This window comes from Peromyscus californicus, unplaced genomic scaffold, assembly GCF_007827085.1.
Source record: "Peromyscus californicus insignis strain IS unplaced genomic scaffold, ASM782708v3 Scaffold_16__1_contigs__length_79575227, whole genome shotgun sequence".
In the NCBI taxonomy this organism is placed as follows: domain Eukaryota; kingdom Metazoa; phylum Chordata; class Mammalia; order Rodentia; family Cricetidae; genus Peromyscus; species Peromyscus californicus.
This window is the reverse complement of record NW_026294458.1, coordinates 18,231,178-18,247,008: the sequence shown is the minus strand read 5'-3', so window position 1 is coordinate 18,247,008 and position 15,831 is coordinate 18,231,178. Positions and strand designations below refer to the sequence as shown.

The following is a 15,831-nucleotide window of genomic DNA, read 5'->3' as shown; positions in this document are numbered from 1 at the left end:
CACCCCATGAAAACCCTCCATATCACCCCTAGTGGCAAATATTCTGTGGTTTCCACATTGTATCAATCAGGCCAGCACCCAACCATTCTAATTAAGTCTAACTCCACCATTGTGACTTCTAATTCAGTAGGTCTAGAATGGAGTCTAAGAACGTACTATTCTATAGTCCCCATCATGGGCCCAGTAGTTGTTTCATGGACCAGTGCTTGGGGAAGGAAAATTATTGGAATGTCTTACAAAGCCCTACACGGTCTTACCTACCCTTTGGAGGAAACAGTATGCCACCTTTCTCCCTAAGGCTTGCTGTCACCAAATTTCTCCCTAGTCCTTATTCCCTCGGATGTATGTCCACAACTCCATGAGGACACCGCTTGCAGCACAGGCTCGTTGTATTTATACCCTGTGGTCACAAAGGACCCTGCACTGAAAATGACCCGGCGCTCGGTGTAATGCACTGCTATCACCCAGAAGTTCTTCATAATTGTTGGACACCAGCCAGTTCATTTTCATTTTGCTCGAGGCCTGCGAATTATGTGCTTGGCCTTGTCCACTCAGCTATGAGCTTCTTGGAAGCAGAAGCTCTTTATTATTCATTCACGATCTTCCTGGTGAGCCCAGAGGACTCTTGGTACTGACCAGAGGTTGCTTAAATATCTGCTGAGCTCATACATGAGTGAATGAAAGGATATGATAAGGTATCACAGAAAGATTGAGTGGTATGGCTAATTAACTCTGAAGAATAAGCTGTTTATACTTGGGAAAGGGGAAAGCTAATTGACAAACATGGGATTATTGACCAGTTTAAATAAATAACAAATTTTCTAGCTTTGTTTTTTAATTACTCAAGGCAGTTCTCTTTCTGAGCCCTGTTGCCTCCTCGTTTCTCAGAGTGGAAAGCTGCAGGTTAATGGGCTTGCGATTACACCGTCCAGTGCCACACTCTTCGTGCCGGGGACTGTGCTGTGGGAAGGAAAGGGGAAGGCCGTGGAAAGGTGGCTTGAGCAGGACCCCTGCTCTCCAGAAGTTATTAAATCCCACTCCTCACAAGTTTCTATCAAAGATGAGTTCGCTCCATGGGAGTTCTGCAGCGATGAATTGAGAATAAAGACATGAGACTTGGCCAGTGGCCCAGCTCCCTGAACATTTCAGCTGACAAAATGTCTCAGCCTGAACACAATTCCTCCACTATGCAATCTGTGGGCCCACTAGTTAACATTGGCAAGCATCTCAGAGGTGCTCATGATGCATAATAAGTAAGTGGCCGTGAAGTCGGAGGGGGAGGGGCTTCTGCTCCAGGGTGTTAGAGAAGAAACACAAACATCAGCTATCAGGGCGAGCCAAAGAATTGGTGAGGACAAACAGCCCCAACTCACAGGTGATGGCACAGTGGGATTGCCAATGTGGCTCAGCCCACATACCACCCGCTACCTCTCTAGGTGATTTGCAATACTAGTATCTGGCCAGGCACTCAGAAATGACCCGGAAGTTGAAAAAGAGTCTCCTGCATTTCCATATTCACTAGTTTTAGTTTTTCATAGTTAACATAATAACAGCGTGAAATATTTGCCAGCATACCACCAAACACATTGTCCTTGTGAGTGCCTTTTCCCTTTCCCATACACACCCTCGGACATCACCCCCACTTGTTTTCAGCAAGCATCATGCTGAAAGCAAAACAAAACAATCCCATTCTCTTAGCTAAAAATGCATACATTTAAGGTTAAATGTTTAATGCAGTATCAGTAACATTAGTAACAAAAACAAGAGGTCCTAAGTGAAAAACATAAATGCCACTTAACACGTTTAACCTCGTCAGGGAAATGCAAAACTAATACAACCATCAAATATTTCCTAGAGTAGATGAGCCAAAGATTAAAAAGTAATAGTGGAGGATGGAGTGCAGGAGAGAGGGAATATCCATAAAAAGAAGTTGCTGCTCTGAGTATAAATTTCACAGCACAGCTTTTAGGGAGAAATGGAGTATTGTGTGTCAGTCAAAACTGACTGTGCATCGACTTTAGGCTACAATGTTATCTCTGAGCATTTGTTCTCAGGAAATAATCTGAACAATGTCCAAAAATGCCCAAGGTTGTCCATCACAATCAGTGCAAAATTAGGACTAACAAGCGTCATGAGATACGGAGTACTAATCATGTAAACACAAGTTAAACACGGTAGTAACTATGCAGTGCCATATCAAAAGGAGAATAGAGCATCATACATCTTTAGCTGTAACAAAAAGAGATAGCCTTCAAAAGGGAGTACACATTCCATTCTTTGTTTAAAAACACATATTTGTATGCTGGGCGGTGGTGGCACACACCTTTGATCCCAGCACTCGGGAGGCAGAGCCGGGAGGATCTGTATGAGTTCGAAGCCAGCCTGGTCTACAGAGTGAGATCCAGGACAGGCACCAAAATGACACAGAGAAACCCTGTCTCCAAAAACAAAAAAACAAAAAAAAAAAAAGTGCATATTTGTAAGGATTTGTATGTATTCATTAAAGACAGATTGTGATTGGTTTTACTTTATTTGGGCACAATGAATAGGAGAAACAATAGGTAAATACCCAAATTGCATCTGGATGCATGTGGCAGGGAGGAAGGAACTAATGAGAAAACAGTATGCTCAGCAATGTGCTGGCAGGGTCAGGGTGGAAGGCCTACTGCAGTTATGCACAGAATTCTGTAGCATAAATGCTATCGACATTGTTCATTTCAGTGCACCAACGCATTGTCACAGGATGTACAGCTACACAGTAGGCCACTACCTGGCATTTCCATAATACAAGAGCACATGTACAGAATTAGAAGAATATCAATAATATTAAAATGTACTACAATCATTAGATGATATGGTTTGAGGAATGCATTATGTAAGCCTGGAAAGAAAGTCACCAACATGGCAATATTAATCGTGTTCAGAAGTAAACTAATGGATCATATCTTCTTGTTCTTCAGACCCAAGTTCTTATCTCAATAGTTTCACAACAAACATACATCACCTTTATAATCAGAAAAACAGCCAAGTGTTTCTTCCTTTACTTGCTAAGAACCTAGGAGCAACATCAGGGGATATCACGTTTCCAAGTCTTGCTAGAATAAAACATTTCTCCAGAAAGAGTGATGTCATTAACGCGATCAATGGTTGGATCAGATCAACCTTATCATTGTCAGTCATGTGTGAGGAAATGGACAGTAATACTTCCAAGTCATTTCCAAAGAGAAATGCACGACACTGGAATTCATGGGGTCATGAACTCCCAGGAAGCCTGATACTCTCACTTCACAAAAAAAAAAAAAAAAAAAAAAAAAACATCCCCCAAGGAGCCCTACAAGACAGGTATAAAGGGACAGCAACCTCTCCATTTATAAGTGATCTCAACGGAAAACAGAAATGTATGCTTATTTGGTCATTAATAGAAAAGGTGGCTTTATTGTTCTGGAGTGGTGTTCATTCAGCTGGTTAATTGTCTAGATAGGAGTCACCCCTACCTTTGTTTAGACAGTAACCGCTCATGAGTCTCCAAAATCGCTCCTTCTCAAAACATTTCCACATGGATGCTCTCGGCTACTCCTCCTAAGAACCCTGTGGGACAGGTAGGGTAAACAAGGACCACTCCTGTTTTTATAGGTAAGGAAACTGGGGCTTGAGCAGGCGAATGTCTAGTCCAAGGCCAGGGTGTGCCCTCTAGACATCTTTCTGAGGCCTTTTGAGAAGTGCCTGGCTAAAGAGCCTTGCTGAGGGCACTTTCCTGTCCTCCAACAGGGTCTTCTGTCTTTTAGGGTTTTATTTTCACTTGGCAATATTGCCTTCAGGTCACCTACAATTGCTCTTTAGTCCCCACTTCTCTCATTCTAGGCTGAAAGATAATTCTATCTACTCTCAGCCTATGAATATTCACATTCTTCTTTTATATGAGAGATAAACTCCAGATTGTTAGTTTTTCTTGAAATTTGAGGGATTACAATTGGAAATGTCCACACTCATGGCATTTGCAAACAGTCTGTCAACAGTTTTGTGTCTCACATTTTTAGACAGTCTTGGCATTCTAAAAGGGATTAGCCTACAAGTCAGAGGGGACAAATCGACTCAGCAAACACAAATTCTGTAAAACGACATAGCTTAGGAGATCTAAGATCAGCCATTCTCCTTACCCTTGCTTTATTAGGAAGAGCAATATGTTCTATTTGGAGGCGGTGTCCCCAGCAAACATTGGAAAAGGTATCCACGGACTGTGTGCAGATCCAGAGACACAGAACTACCAGCTTCAGCTAGTCTGTGTGATGCTCCAGCTCTTGGACTTCCTGGCTGAGGCAATCTTAGGCAAATTCCTTGTACATTGCTCACCCCATTGGCCTTGCAGGGTCATGGTGGAATCTAAATGGCCATGGAAATACTTCATATGCCAGAACCCAGAATAAAAATATGTGATAAATATAGATAGATAGATAGATAGATAGATAGATAGATAGATAGATAGATGACAAATGATGGACAACTTTTGAAGTTTACTGTTGTAAGTGAGGAACAGTGTGCTGAGAAAAATGATTCAGCACTAGGCAGGTGGCCAGGTTTCTGCAGTCAGAACAGGACAAGGAGCTGGGTGCATACTAATGCTTGCACCTCTGCTGAGCCTACTGTCCAAAACACTGCGGACCAAAACACACAGCGGCCCTTCCCCAGCCAAGGCACTCATCTGGGCTTCCAGCTGCATACAAAGCTGGGCTGACCCCCCCCCCCACGCCATCGGCAGTGCTGTGACAAAGACCAACTAGTAACCAAATTGCTCCACCAGAAGCATTTGTTAGGCTAGGGAGGGGTTAGCCTTCAAGAACAGAGGTGATCCACGATGGTATGTCAAAGACAAAGTGTGGTCAAGATGAGGAAAGAGGAGAAAAGTGGGTGCGTTTACAAATGAGCAAGGAGAAAGGCACAGAAGAAGTCCCTGCCTTCTGGTCAGAGCGTTCAACACGAGGATAAGGACTCAACTTCAATCTCTCAAGGAAATGCTTGGGGAAAGGAGCATAAGCCAAGATTAAGCCAGGAAGTCATTTCTGGTGACATGTGGGGAGGGCCTTGAAAGCAACTGTTACTTGATAGTTAAGTCTGAAAGAAGTAAAAACGTGATTACGAAAGCCAACTGAATTAAGGTGCCCTTTATTTCTTTATAATTTTTTTTCAGCTTTGATAGATGGGATCTGTTCCAGAATGTCCCAAAAAAAAAAAAAGTTGTTGCTATAGAAACACGTAAGCAGATTAAACTTGAAAGACCAGTTTTAGAAACAAAGAATTTAATAGTCAGGACTCAAGCAATTAACCAAGAAAACATTTTAAGTAAATATCTTTTGGGTTTGTTGTTTGTGTATTAATTCCAGGAAGATAAAACGCTATTATAGAGTGAGAGCATCACATTTTCACATTTTAATTGCATCATTACCGGCATAAAAGCCTATGCTTACACAATTAGTAAAAAGACCTTATTAAACACAAGTGCACATCTCTCACTCTCTCTTGATTACATTGTAATTGAGAAATATCACTGTAAATTCAACAAGAACAGAATCATCTTTGATTTTCTAACAGTTCCCAAGTTTCAGGAGCACTTCTAAAACTGTGAACTACACAAAGTTTTCTGTAACCAATCTCTACAGCAGTAAGTTTTTTTGAAGTAAAATGAAATGTGTGTAGGCTGATCATGGTTAATATTTATGCTTTGTACCTTCCCTGCTGAACAGCAAGACTGTGAGAAAAGAAAGGAGTCAAAGACCCAGCAGCCAGCTGCCTTGCCTTTGGGGTTCAGTTCTTCCTTTCAGGGAATACCCTGGTCCTCACCCTGGGGACCTGATGAAATGGGAGTTCTAGACAGAACTTTCCATAAAAATGGAGACTCAGAAATGAATAGTCAAGAAGCCCGGTGTTCCTCTTCCCTTCTGTTTCACTTCAAATGAAAACAATCTTGATAAAAATGAACACAATATGTTCATTCTATCAAATTCGAGCCGCCAGAAGTTACATTTCTGGGACAGGGAGATTGCTTGACTCTGTAATTCCAGAGTCAACACACAGTGAAGTATGTGAGTGTGTTCACGTGTGTACGTGTGCGAAGCTAGGGAAGGGGGACTGGGAGAAGGGGACAGAGTGTGACTGGAATCTTACCATCTCGTTCTCATCTCCTTCGTTGAGCAAAGCATGCTGGCCCTTCTCAAGGTGGTCCCCCATGGAAACGCACTCCGCTCCTGCTCCCCGACCCTTGCTTGCAGCCGCTTCCAGGACCAACTCCAGAGCCACCTCCAGGTCGCTGAATGAAAGAGTTAATGATCCTCCAGGTTAAAAACTCCTTCTTGAGCACACACCTTCTTTCAGCAAATGACAATACTTAGCAAAGTGGACTCCTCCCCCGGGCACTTGGTGCCAGGAGGAATTTCTGGCTGTTCCCTGCTCCTGCATTCTCTCAAGGCAGCTGTCTCCGAGGAAGCCACTCCCATGTCGATCTTTTTTGTACCCAACTTACAGGGAAAAATACTCATTGCCTGCCCACAGCCTGCCAGCCTAAGGCATCTGACTGCAAATCCAGCCGGACAATGCGGAGTTGGCAGGACCCTCGGGAGAAGCCGGCTCAAGAACTCCCAGGTCGCTGCTTTATTCCCAGAAACTAAGGAACTGGGGTGTGGGGAGGCTAACAGCGCTGGGTTTTCATTTGCTCCATTCAAATCCCTAATCCATAGGTTTTCAGGACCATTCTCATTCATTATGCTTGCAAATAGTACAGATTATTCATAATCCACCTCAAAAGATATTTATAATTGCATTTCCCTTTTGCACACACCAGCATAAATATTCTACTTAATGTGTGTATAGAACTAGGCTTGCTTTCTTGAAAAGCATGTAGCAAAGGCATAAAAGTACAATCAACTATTCTAGGCAATCCTTTTTAGCTTAAATGAGAGACATCCAGAAACAAAATATTCAAGTTGCCAAACAAAAAAATTGGGGGGAGGTGTTTGCTTTTTGTTTCTTTGATTTTTTTAAATTTTATGCACATAGATGTTTTGCCTGCATGTATGTCTGTGCACCATGTGTATGCCTGGTGCAATCCCCTAGAACTGTAGTTACAGGTGGTTGTGAGCCACTATGTGTGGATTGGGAATCTAACCCAGGTCCTCTGGAAAAGCAGCGAGTACTCTTGACCACTGAGCAGTCTCTCCACCCCACCCTCCATTTCACTTTTTATTTATACACAAGCTATGCAAAAATTTGTTTTAGCATAGAAGCATAAAATGACCAAGTCACGTTTGTTATCCTCAGGCCAATGTAAAGATTCAAATAGATAAATAAGTATGCTAGGAGGTAGGTAGGTTCTTACTCTGCAAGCCGGAACATAAGTCGGAGATAACTGTAGAGAGTCCTGGTGTGTTGAGAGAAGCATAGAAAGACAGGTACACATCTCTGAGCCCGTCTTCCCGTGTGACCTTTGACCTACAAGAACTGACTTTGATAACCTGGAAATGGCAGGCATGCTGAGGGAAGGGAACGGTGACCTGTGAAAGTGTACTGACAGCACTGACCAAGTATCCTTGCTGGTTTTAGACTAGATGTTCGTTTTTAGCATCCGTTGGTAGGTAGCACAGTGGTTAGTGACATGCACTTCAAAGCTGGAGGACTTGGCTTCAAATTTGGGTCTTACCAGGGAGCAGCTTTGCTGCCTGGGGATATAGCAAGCTCCATAAACTCCATCGACCTCTATTTGTTTGCATGTAAAGTAAAAATAATGACACTAGAATCTCCCTCATGTAGCTTTGTTTTTGAGAAACAGGGCCTGGGAAGATGTTCAGTAAAGGGTGGTTTCTGTGTCCACACACTGTTCCTTCCAGATGGCGCTGATCTCTCCAACTTGACATAGGCAACCCTTAGAGATTGAGATACAGGTGTGTAAGAAAGGAGACACACACACATACAGAGAGAGAGAGAGAGAGAGAGAGAACTCTTGAGCAAATGGTAAAGCATAAGATAAATGTAAAAAAAAGCAAGCTAAGAAAATTCATGGTAACAGTAATAATGTATATAAATATTTGAGTGTATGCAGGTATAGTGTATAGTTCTTGGAATTTCCAAAAATCATAAGTATTATTTAACCAAATAATAAAAGTAAAATTAGTATTTTCTCATATGGAGACAGAGGAGGGGTAGATCGGGGAGGTAGAGGGAAGACAGGGGGAGAAGGAGGGAATTGGAGGAGAGGAGGGAGGGGAAACTGCCATCGGGATGTAAAATAAATGAAAAAAAATTAATTAATAAAAAAACAAAAAAATCACAACGTAAACATAGTTTCTTTTCAGAGATAATGAAGACAGTCTAGAATTAGTAATGGTACATCTTTGTAAACAGCCCACAATTCACTGGTTTGTATTTCAACAAGCAACCATTTAGTATATTTAGCAAAGGAAATAACAAAACAAAAAGATTTCCAACTGCATCTCAACTTCTGCAAACTGGTAGGGTAAGTGGCAAAGCTAGTGGGCAGATGTGGGATGTATTTAATTCTCCCCCGTGGAACTGGCAGTACTAGGATTGTTTCCTTCCTACCAGAACTCTGTATCCACTTGGCAACTTCTCAGTTGTGATGCTAAGTGAGTAGCTGACTGGGGCTACAGGAGAAACTGCATGTACTCTTACCCCAACAAACAAATTCTCTTAACAATATTTAAGACGATTGTGAGTAGAAAGTTAAATCCCTACAATCACCAAAAAGATTTGGAGTAGAAAAAAATTCAATATGCATCAAAACTCACGGCCCAAAGAACTGAGAACTCTGTAGTAGTGAAATGTTTCCTTCAGGCCTCTCAAAAGTGCCAGTGTTACAAATCTAAGTTTTACATGTGTCTGCAAGTTCATGGGCACCCTGGCCTTCACTTGGTTCTGCTCAGCTTCACACAGGAACCCAGAGACAGAGCAGATTCAGTAGGAAAGCATGTTTATGCACACACTTCCGTGGAGAGGTTACTATTCTAAGCATTCTGTACAATAGGCACTGTGGTTGATACTGTGCTGGTCATGCTCACTCAGCAGATGAGGAAACCTCTGTGCAGAAAATAAGTAATGTGTATACATGAAAGCAATTATCAAGTGACAAGATGGACACTTGAAGTCAACAAAAATGATGCAGCTCTCTCAATCCATGTCCTTGTTACTGAGACAGCACCGTTTCTATAGGTTTGTTTAGTGCATCCAAAGTGCTCATCAAGAGTGTTGGGCTTTCATGACTGGTAGAGCTTCTCTGTGGAGGGAGCATTTGAGAAAGAACTATAAAGCGGACAGGAAATTATTTAGTAGATGGAGACATAGGGTCCAGGGCAGGGAGAGAGGCCATGGGAAAGAGCCCTTGAAGGAAGGAATCCATGGTACAGAGAAGCACAGAATCTTTGTTCTGAGTCGCTTTCTCCTCCTTCACTGCCCTTAGACAAGGTGTAAGGGGAGCAAGATGGGACAAGAAGCACAGATAAAGCCATCCCGTGCAGGACTTTGAATACCAGGCCTGGGTCTGGACTTACCATTGTGAACAATGGTAACATCATAAATATGTACAGTCTGTTCTGTCAGCCTGTGTTGTAGGAGTGGCTACAATTGCTTATGCTGAAGCAACCGGGTCCTAATACGGAATGTTTGCACAACCTGTGGCTGAGGAGGAATAAAGCTTCTTCCAGACCATCCAGATGATGCTCATCGTTTTGTATAACTCACATCGCTATTTGTCCTCACATATGTGGAGGGGGAAATGACCTTCAATAATGAAATCTCCTGTGGAAGCAAGGCCAACACCAAAATCCCAAATCATATACAAGATTCCTAAGAGACGGAGGAAACTCAGGGAAGGAGGGAGGACTGGGAAGGCTTTGGGAAGGGGTGGAGTTAATAGGATGATGTCCCGAATAAAATGAGATGGCCAGCAAACAGACTGTTGACCAAGGAGGCCGAGAGCAAGTCTGCCAAGCCCGCTCTAGAAACTGGGAGTTGTACGCTGGCATCGGTCACTGGGATCTGGGAAGGCTGTCCAGGAGGGAAGGTTGTTTCCACCATTCTCTAATTCTCTCTCAGCACTCATTTCTTCTCAAATACTCTGTGCCAAGTAAGACAGAAAAGCGCCAGGAGAAAAGCAAGGGAAAGTAATTAGCTACCTCTTCGCCGCCGATCTGGTATCTCTGGCCTGGCCTTCCTTTATCCCAGGAGCAGTCTTCAACCTCTGGAAGCCTGTAATAGCTGCTAAGTAGGGATAATGGTAGCACTGGTTTCTCTACCAGGTCGTGAGGATGCTGATATTTCACTTGCCTGGCCCATTTAGATGGTGTGAAGATAAGTCCGGTCATGTTTCGTCATATGTTAATTTCCGTCTTTCATCTGAGAACCTCACAGAGGATTGCAACATTTCTCCTTGCAACACCTCTGTGAGGCAGGGTGGTGAGTAATATATATTATTGCCCCCGTTTGAAAGCTGTAGGAACTGAGTCAGAAAGAGGTCACAGGAACTGTTCAAGGTCACGCGTCCTCAGCATGCTGTCGAACTGGAAAGAGGCGCATCGATTCTGTTCGGTCATCGCTGGCGTTAAGCCAGCTCAGGCTTCCTCCTCTGCCCTCATTGCCCAAATCTGACGTTTGTAAAGCTTCCCAACATGATCCAAATTCAGAGGTTCATTGTTATTAATTATCCTAATCCACACTAATGTATACTTGGTACACAATACTGTAACACGCAAAGATGAGACATCCCATGGAGGAATTACCTGCCTCAAGGTGGTGGTGTGAAGTTTAATTGAATTAATTAATGTTTGTAAAACATTTAGCAACACTAGGATTAAAGGGTCCAATACAAAGAAACAAGGCCTCCCCATTAATTACAAAAGAAAGAGCAAGCTAATGACTCTGTTTCTAGAAGACTTGCTCTCAACCAGCTGGGCTCAGGGTTGAGTTCTGACCTTCATGACAGCTTGGGGTGGCTTGTGCCATATTCACAAAAGCTTCTCTTGCTAGCTGTTGTTTAAAAGAAAAAAAAAAACATGAAAATAAAAAAGCTGCTTTCTGGAGGTAAGAAAGTTCCCTTCTGTGAAGAATACCTTGGTGGGTGACTGTTAGGACAATTAACTCCAGGTCGTTAAACACAGTCTTTGAAAACAGGAACCAAGACTTGGTCTTTCCAAAGAATCGCCATGACGGCGGCGTGTTTAATTTTGAAAATTTTTGAAAATCTGAATATGCAAAGCAAAAGAAAGTGACTAGTAAAAATCAGAAGCCATTACAACTTGCTTGGGCCTCCTCACTGCTCAGGTGAAGAAAGACCTATAAAAAGACTGGAAAATGACTGGTTGTGCTATCTGCAAGAACCAAGTCACACATAAAGACTAGCACTTTCTATAATGTGTTTTACCCACAGCTACCTTGCTACTCAGTTGTTGTTTTTTTGTTTGTTTGTTTGTTTGTTTGTTTTTAAGGGACTAGCATAAGAGTATTGGGGGGGGATCTCTCTTTTGAATATTTAAAAGAGGTTCTCATTCTCAAGGCAGGGATTTAAGTAGAATATTCCAGAACTAAACAATGAGTATGGTCATGGCAATATTGTCAAATCCTGGGTCAATTCCAATTATTCGTGTAACATGCAGAGGGCTTAGAACATGGCATTCTCTCATCCCTAGGTTAAACATGTCTAGCTGGTGAGCCAAGGAAACTGAGGCATTAACAACAAAGTTCAACCCACCAGGCAGTTGATGCATGTGGTAGTCTTTTGTTAACTGCTTGGTAAAGCAAGTGACCATTGGCAAAGGAGGAGTAAAGAGGTTGAAGTGTACCCAACACAGGAATGGGACAGGCCGTACTTGGAAACACACACAGAAGTTGACTCCGTGGCCTCCGTCCACTAGAGGCTAAACTCTGGTGAGAAACCTTTGGCCTGGGGCAGGGTTCCAATATGGAGTGGTAGCCCATCCAGAGAAAGGTGAGTGTCCTCTCCTAGGAAGGGTCTGGGTTTGAGGCAGGCTATCGGGCAGGGGCTGAGGAACAGTAGTTCTCACAATGACTTAGGTTCGGGATGTGTGAAGCCAGAGCCTGGATAACAGAGCAGAGCCTCCTGTCAGACAGGCGGGCACTGTGACGAGGAGGTCTGACTGGGTTCAGTTCCTCTGCTGCGAGTCTGGAGTGACCAGGAAAGAGAACGGAACAAGCGAACAAGCAAGCCATGAAGAGGCCTCACTCGGAAACGAAGAATAAGCACGTGCTGGGGATGGAAGTGAAGCAAGGCTGAGGGTGCCCTGGGTCTCTGTGTTGGCCGTCTTTCCAAATGTCCACTTCAGGGTGCTGGCTGCCCTTTTCCATGTTGTCAGCAAGTGAGGTGATGTCAGAAGGGATTCCAAGTAGATAAATTCATGATATTTTAAGGAGAGAGGACTTAAATCACCAACGAACACAATTTGGTTTTTATTTCTACGTGACACGCCTTTCTGTGTCCTAAGCAAATCGATGATGGGAGATGTCATTTCCAAACCAGGGGAAGGGAAAGCGAACCGTGGTGGTCAAACCTTCCCCCAGTTAGTGTGGCATCAAAGGAGAGCTGTCCTCAAGCCCTGCATCAACTCTGACAAAGCATCTCAACTAAACAGGTCATTTAAGGGGGCTGGAGAAATGGTGCCACTGTTAAAAGTATTTCCTGCTCTTCCACAGGACCCAAGTTTGGTTTCCAGACCTTAGGTGTGAGGTGGAGTGGTCTCACAACTGTCCGTTACTCCAGCTCTAGGGATCCTAAACCCTCTTCTGGCCTTCTTGGCACTAGCACAAACATGGTACATACACACACAGACACATACACACACACACACACACACACACACACACACACACACACACACACGCCCGTGCAAATAAATAATTCAACATTAATAATATGCAGGTAACTTTGAAATGTGCTTCCAAGGCAAGTGCAACTTTAAAGCAAAAGCTCACCTCCCAACGACCTCCTTTCTATTAGAAGCATTTGTGGCTGCCACTGATTCGGCACATCCCTGCCTGCAATGCCCTTTCCTACCTGAATCTGCCACTGAGTGAACCTGTGCTTCTCCACCCCTGGGAACGGAGCCAACTTCTCCTCATGCCCAACCAGTCTCTCTGGCACCGGGAGTCTTGTTACAGGCAGGTCACACGGTCTGTTGTTTGTTCTGCCTGTTTTCACCTTATTCATCCCACAGGAGACAGCAGAAAACAGTTCTTTACTGGTGGGGTGTGTCAATGACCCTAAGGCTTTAGGAGATTCTGCATCTGGTTTTTGTAAAAGCGGTAAACACATCTTGGTGTGTGATGTGGTGCATATAAAAAGGTTTAGACAAAAGAGTCTTTGGACTCGGGGTTGAAGTCAATGTTCCCTGTTCTCTCTGCCATTCATCTCCCAAAGCTTTCCTACACTAAAACCAAGTCTACCCTAAGAATCAGGCATCTTATGACAGAACTACCATTCAGTGCCTATGGAAAATTTGGCAAGATACTTGATTAATCTAAACTTTAATTTTCTAACCTATGAAATGAGATAATACTATGACAGTATCCTGTGGGATTATTGTGAGGATAAATAAAATAATATAAACATGTCCTGTGCAATGGCTAATCCTGTGGGATTATTGTGAGGGTACATAAAATAACATAAACCTGCCCAGTGAAATGTCCAATAGTTTATAATGACATTTTGAAGAAAACTTGGTAATCGAAGCTGCTCTAGATTACCTGCTCTAGATTTTATCCTGCTCTAGAAGTATACATATAATTTATCCTGAGCAAGAACAAGCATCATAACATCTTACTTCAAAATATACTTCAGAACCAAAGCAGCAAAAAAATAACACAGAAACAAACTTGTGGACCCACGAAATAGCCGAGCTAGAAATAAGCCCACGCAGCTACAGTCATCAATACAAAAGCACCAAAAACGTGTGTCGCAACAAAGATAGACTGTTTAACTAGGAGTGCCAAGAAAACTAAATACTCACACACACAAATCTAAAACAGAACCCTATCACTCACCCTACTCAAAAATCAACTCAAAATGAATGACAGACCTTAGTGTAATCTCTAAACTTGGAAACCACTGGCAGGGAAAGTGTGGTGGAAACACTTCAAGATCTGGGCATGCAGTAGTTCCCAAATAGGACTCCAATAGCTCAGAAAAGCATAGCAAGCCTTAACTGATGGGATTCCCTTGTTTTAAACACTTCTGCACAACAAAACACGTAATCAGCAAAGTGGAGAGGCACCTAAAGCAAATCTTGGCCAGATATTCATCTTATTAGGAATTTGTATTTAAAATACGTAAAGAACTCAAAACTTAAACAAGTGAGCAAATAAATGAGTCAATGAGGGAGCATTTGAAGTGAACAGACCCTTTAGATGTTTTTTAATGTACGTGTATGTGTGTGTGTGTGTGTGTGTGTGTGTGTGTGTGTGTGTGTGTGTAAGTCAGAGGACACTCTTTGAGAGTCAGTTTTTACCAACTGTAGTGTGGATCCCTCAAACACTCTCCACCTTACTTTTTTTTAATTTATTTATTTATTTAGTGTACATTGGGGTTTTGCCGGCATGTGTGTCTGTGTGAGGGTGTCAGATCCCCTGAAACTGGAGTTACAGGCAGTTATGAGCTACCATGTGGGTGCTGGGAAGGAACTCAGGTCCTTTGGAAGAGCAGCCAGTGCTCTTAACCACTGAGCCATCTCTTTAGCCCTTTAAGGTTAAGGTTTTGTTTTGGTTTTTGTTTTGTTTTTGGTTTTTCGAGACAGGGTTTCTCTGTGTAGCTTTGCGCCTTTCCTGGATCTCACTCTGTAGACCAGGCTGGCCTCGAACTCACAGAGATCCATCTGCCTCTGCCTCCCAAGTGCTGGGATTAAAGGCATGTGCCACAACTGCCCTCCACCTTACTTTTCGAGACAGAGTCTCTCACTGAACCTAAATTCGCTGGCTGGCTTGATGGATGGATGACAGGATGGGGGTGGATGGAGGATGGGAGGATGGCTAGTAAGCTCTAGGGATCCATGTGACTCTCCCTCCCCAACTCTGGTATTTCAGACATTCATGACTAGACACAGTTTTTTATTCATATTCAGTTTTTGTTCAGTTTTTTTAATTCATTTTTCTCTACCAATATTTCCCCCTTTGCTGTGGTATAATCCTCTTACACACTGTAAAGATTTGTCATTCAAATTGGTTTAATAAAACACTGATTGGCCAGTAGCCAGGCAGGAAGTACAGGCAGCGCAACCAAACTAAGGATGATGGGAAGGAGAAAGGTGGAGTCAGGGGTTGCCAGCAAGACAAAGAGGGAGCAGGAGATGAACATGCCATGCTAATAAAGGTACTGCCATGTGGCAGAGCGTAAATAAGGAATATGGGTTAACTTAAGTGTAAGAGTTAAGTTAGCTTAGTAATAAGCCTGAGCTGTTGGCCGAGCATTTATAGTCCATATTCAGCCTCTGTGTAGTAATTTGGGAAGCTGCGGTCTTTGGGAACTGGCAGGTTTGTAGCTAGAGTTTTCCTGCCTGGCCCACAGTCAGGACAAATCTCTCTCACCTGCCAGTCCCACAGCCACTCAGACCCAACCAAGTAAACACAGAGACTTATATTGCTTACAAACTGTATGGCCGTGGCAGGCTTCTTGCTAACTGTTCTTATACCTTAAATTAATCCATTTCCATAAATCTATACCTTGCCACGTGGCTCGTGGCTTACCAGCATCTTCACATGCTGTTTCTCATCGTGGCGGCTGGCAGTGTCTCTCTGACTCAGCCTTCCACTTCCCAGCTTTATTCTCCT

General features: G+C 43.1%; 1 protein-coding gene across 6 annotated transcripts in view; it reads right to left on the bottom strand.

Moving 5' to 3' along the window:
- Positions 1–6,563, bottom strand: part of Atp13a4 (ATPase 13A4) — a 126,475-nt gene extending 119,912 nt beyond the window's left edge. For 3 of the 6 annotated variants that reach the window (XM_052740598.1, XM_052740597.1, XM_052740599.1), the window contains exon 1: positions 6,160–6,563. In XM_052740598.1, coding sequence (XP_052596558.1) covers positions 6,160–6,222 — 63 coding nt within the window. In that variant the 5' untranslated portion in view covers positions 6,223–6,563. The remainder of the gene's footprint in view (positions 1–6,159) is intronic. The other 3 variants (XM_052740594.1, XM_052740595.1, XM_052740593.1) reach the window with 2 other exon arrangements.
- Between the last annotated feature and the right edge of the window lie 9,268 nt (positions 6,564–15,831).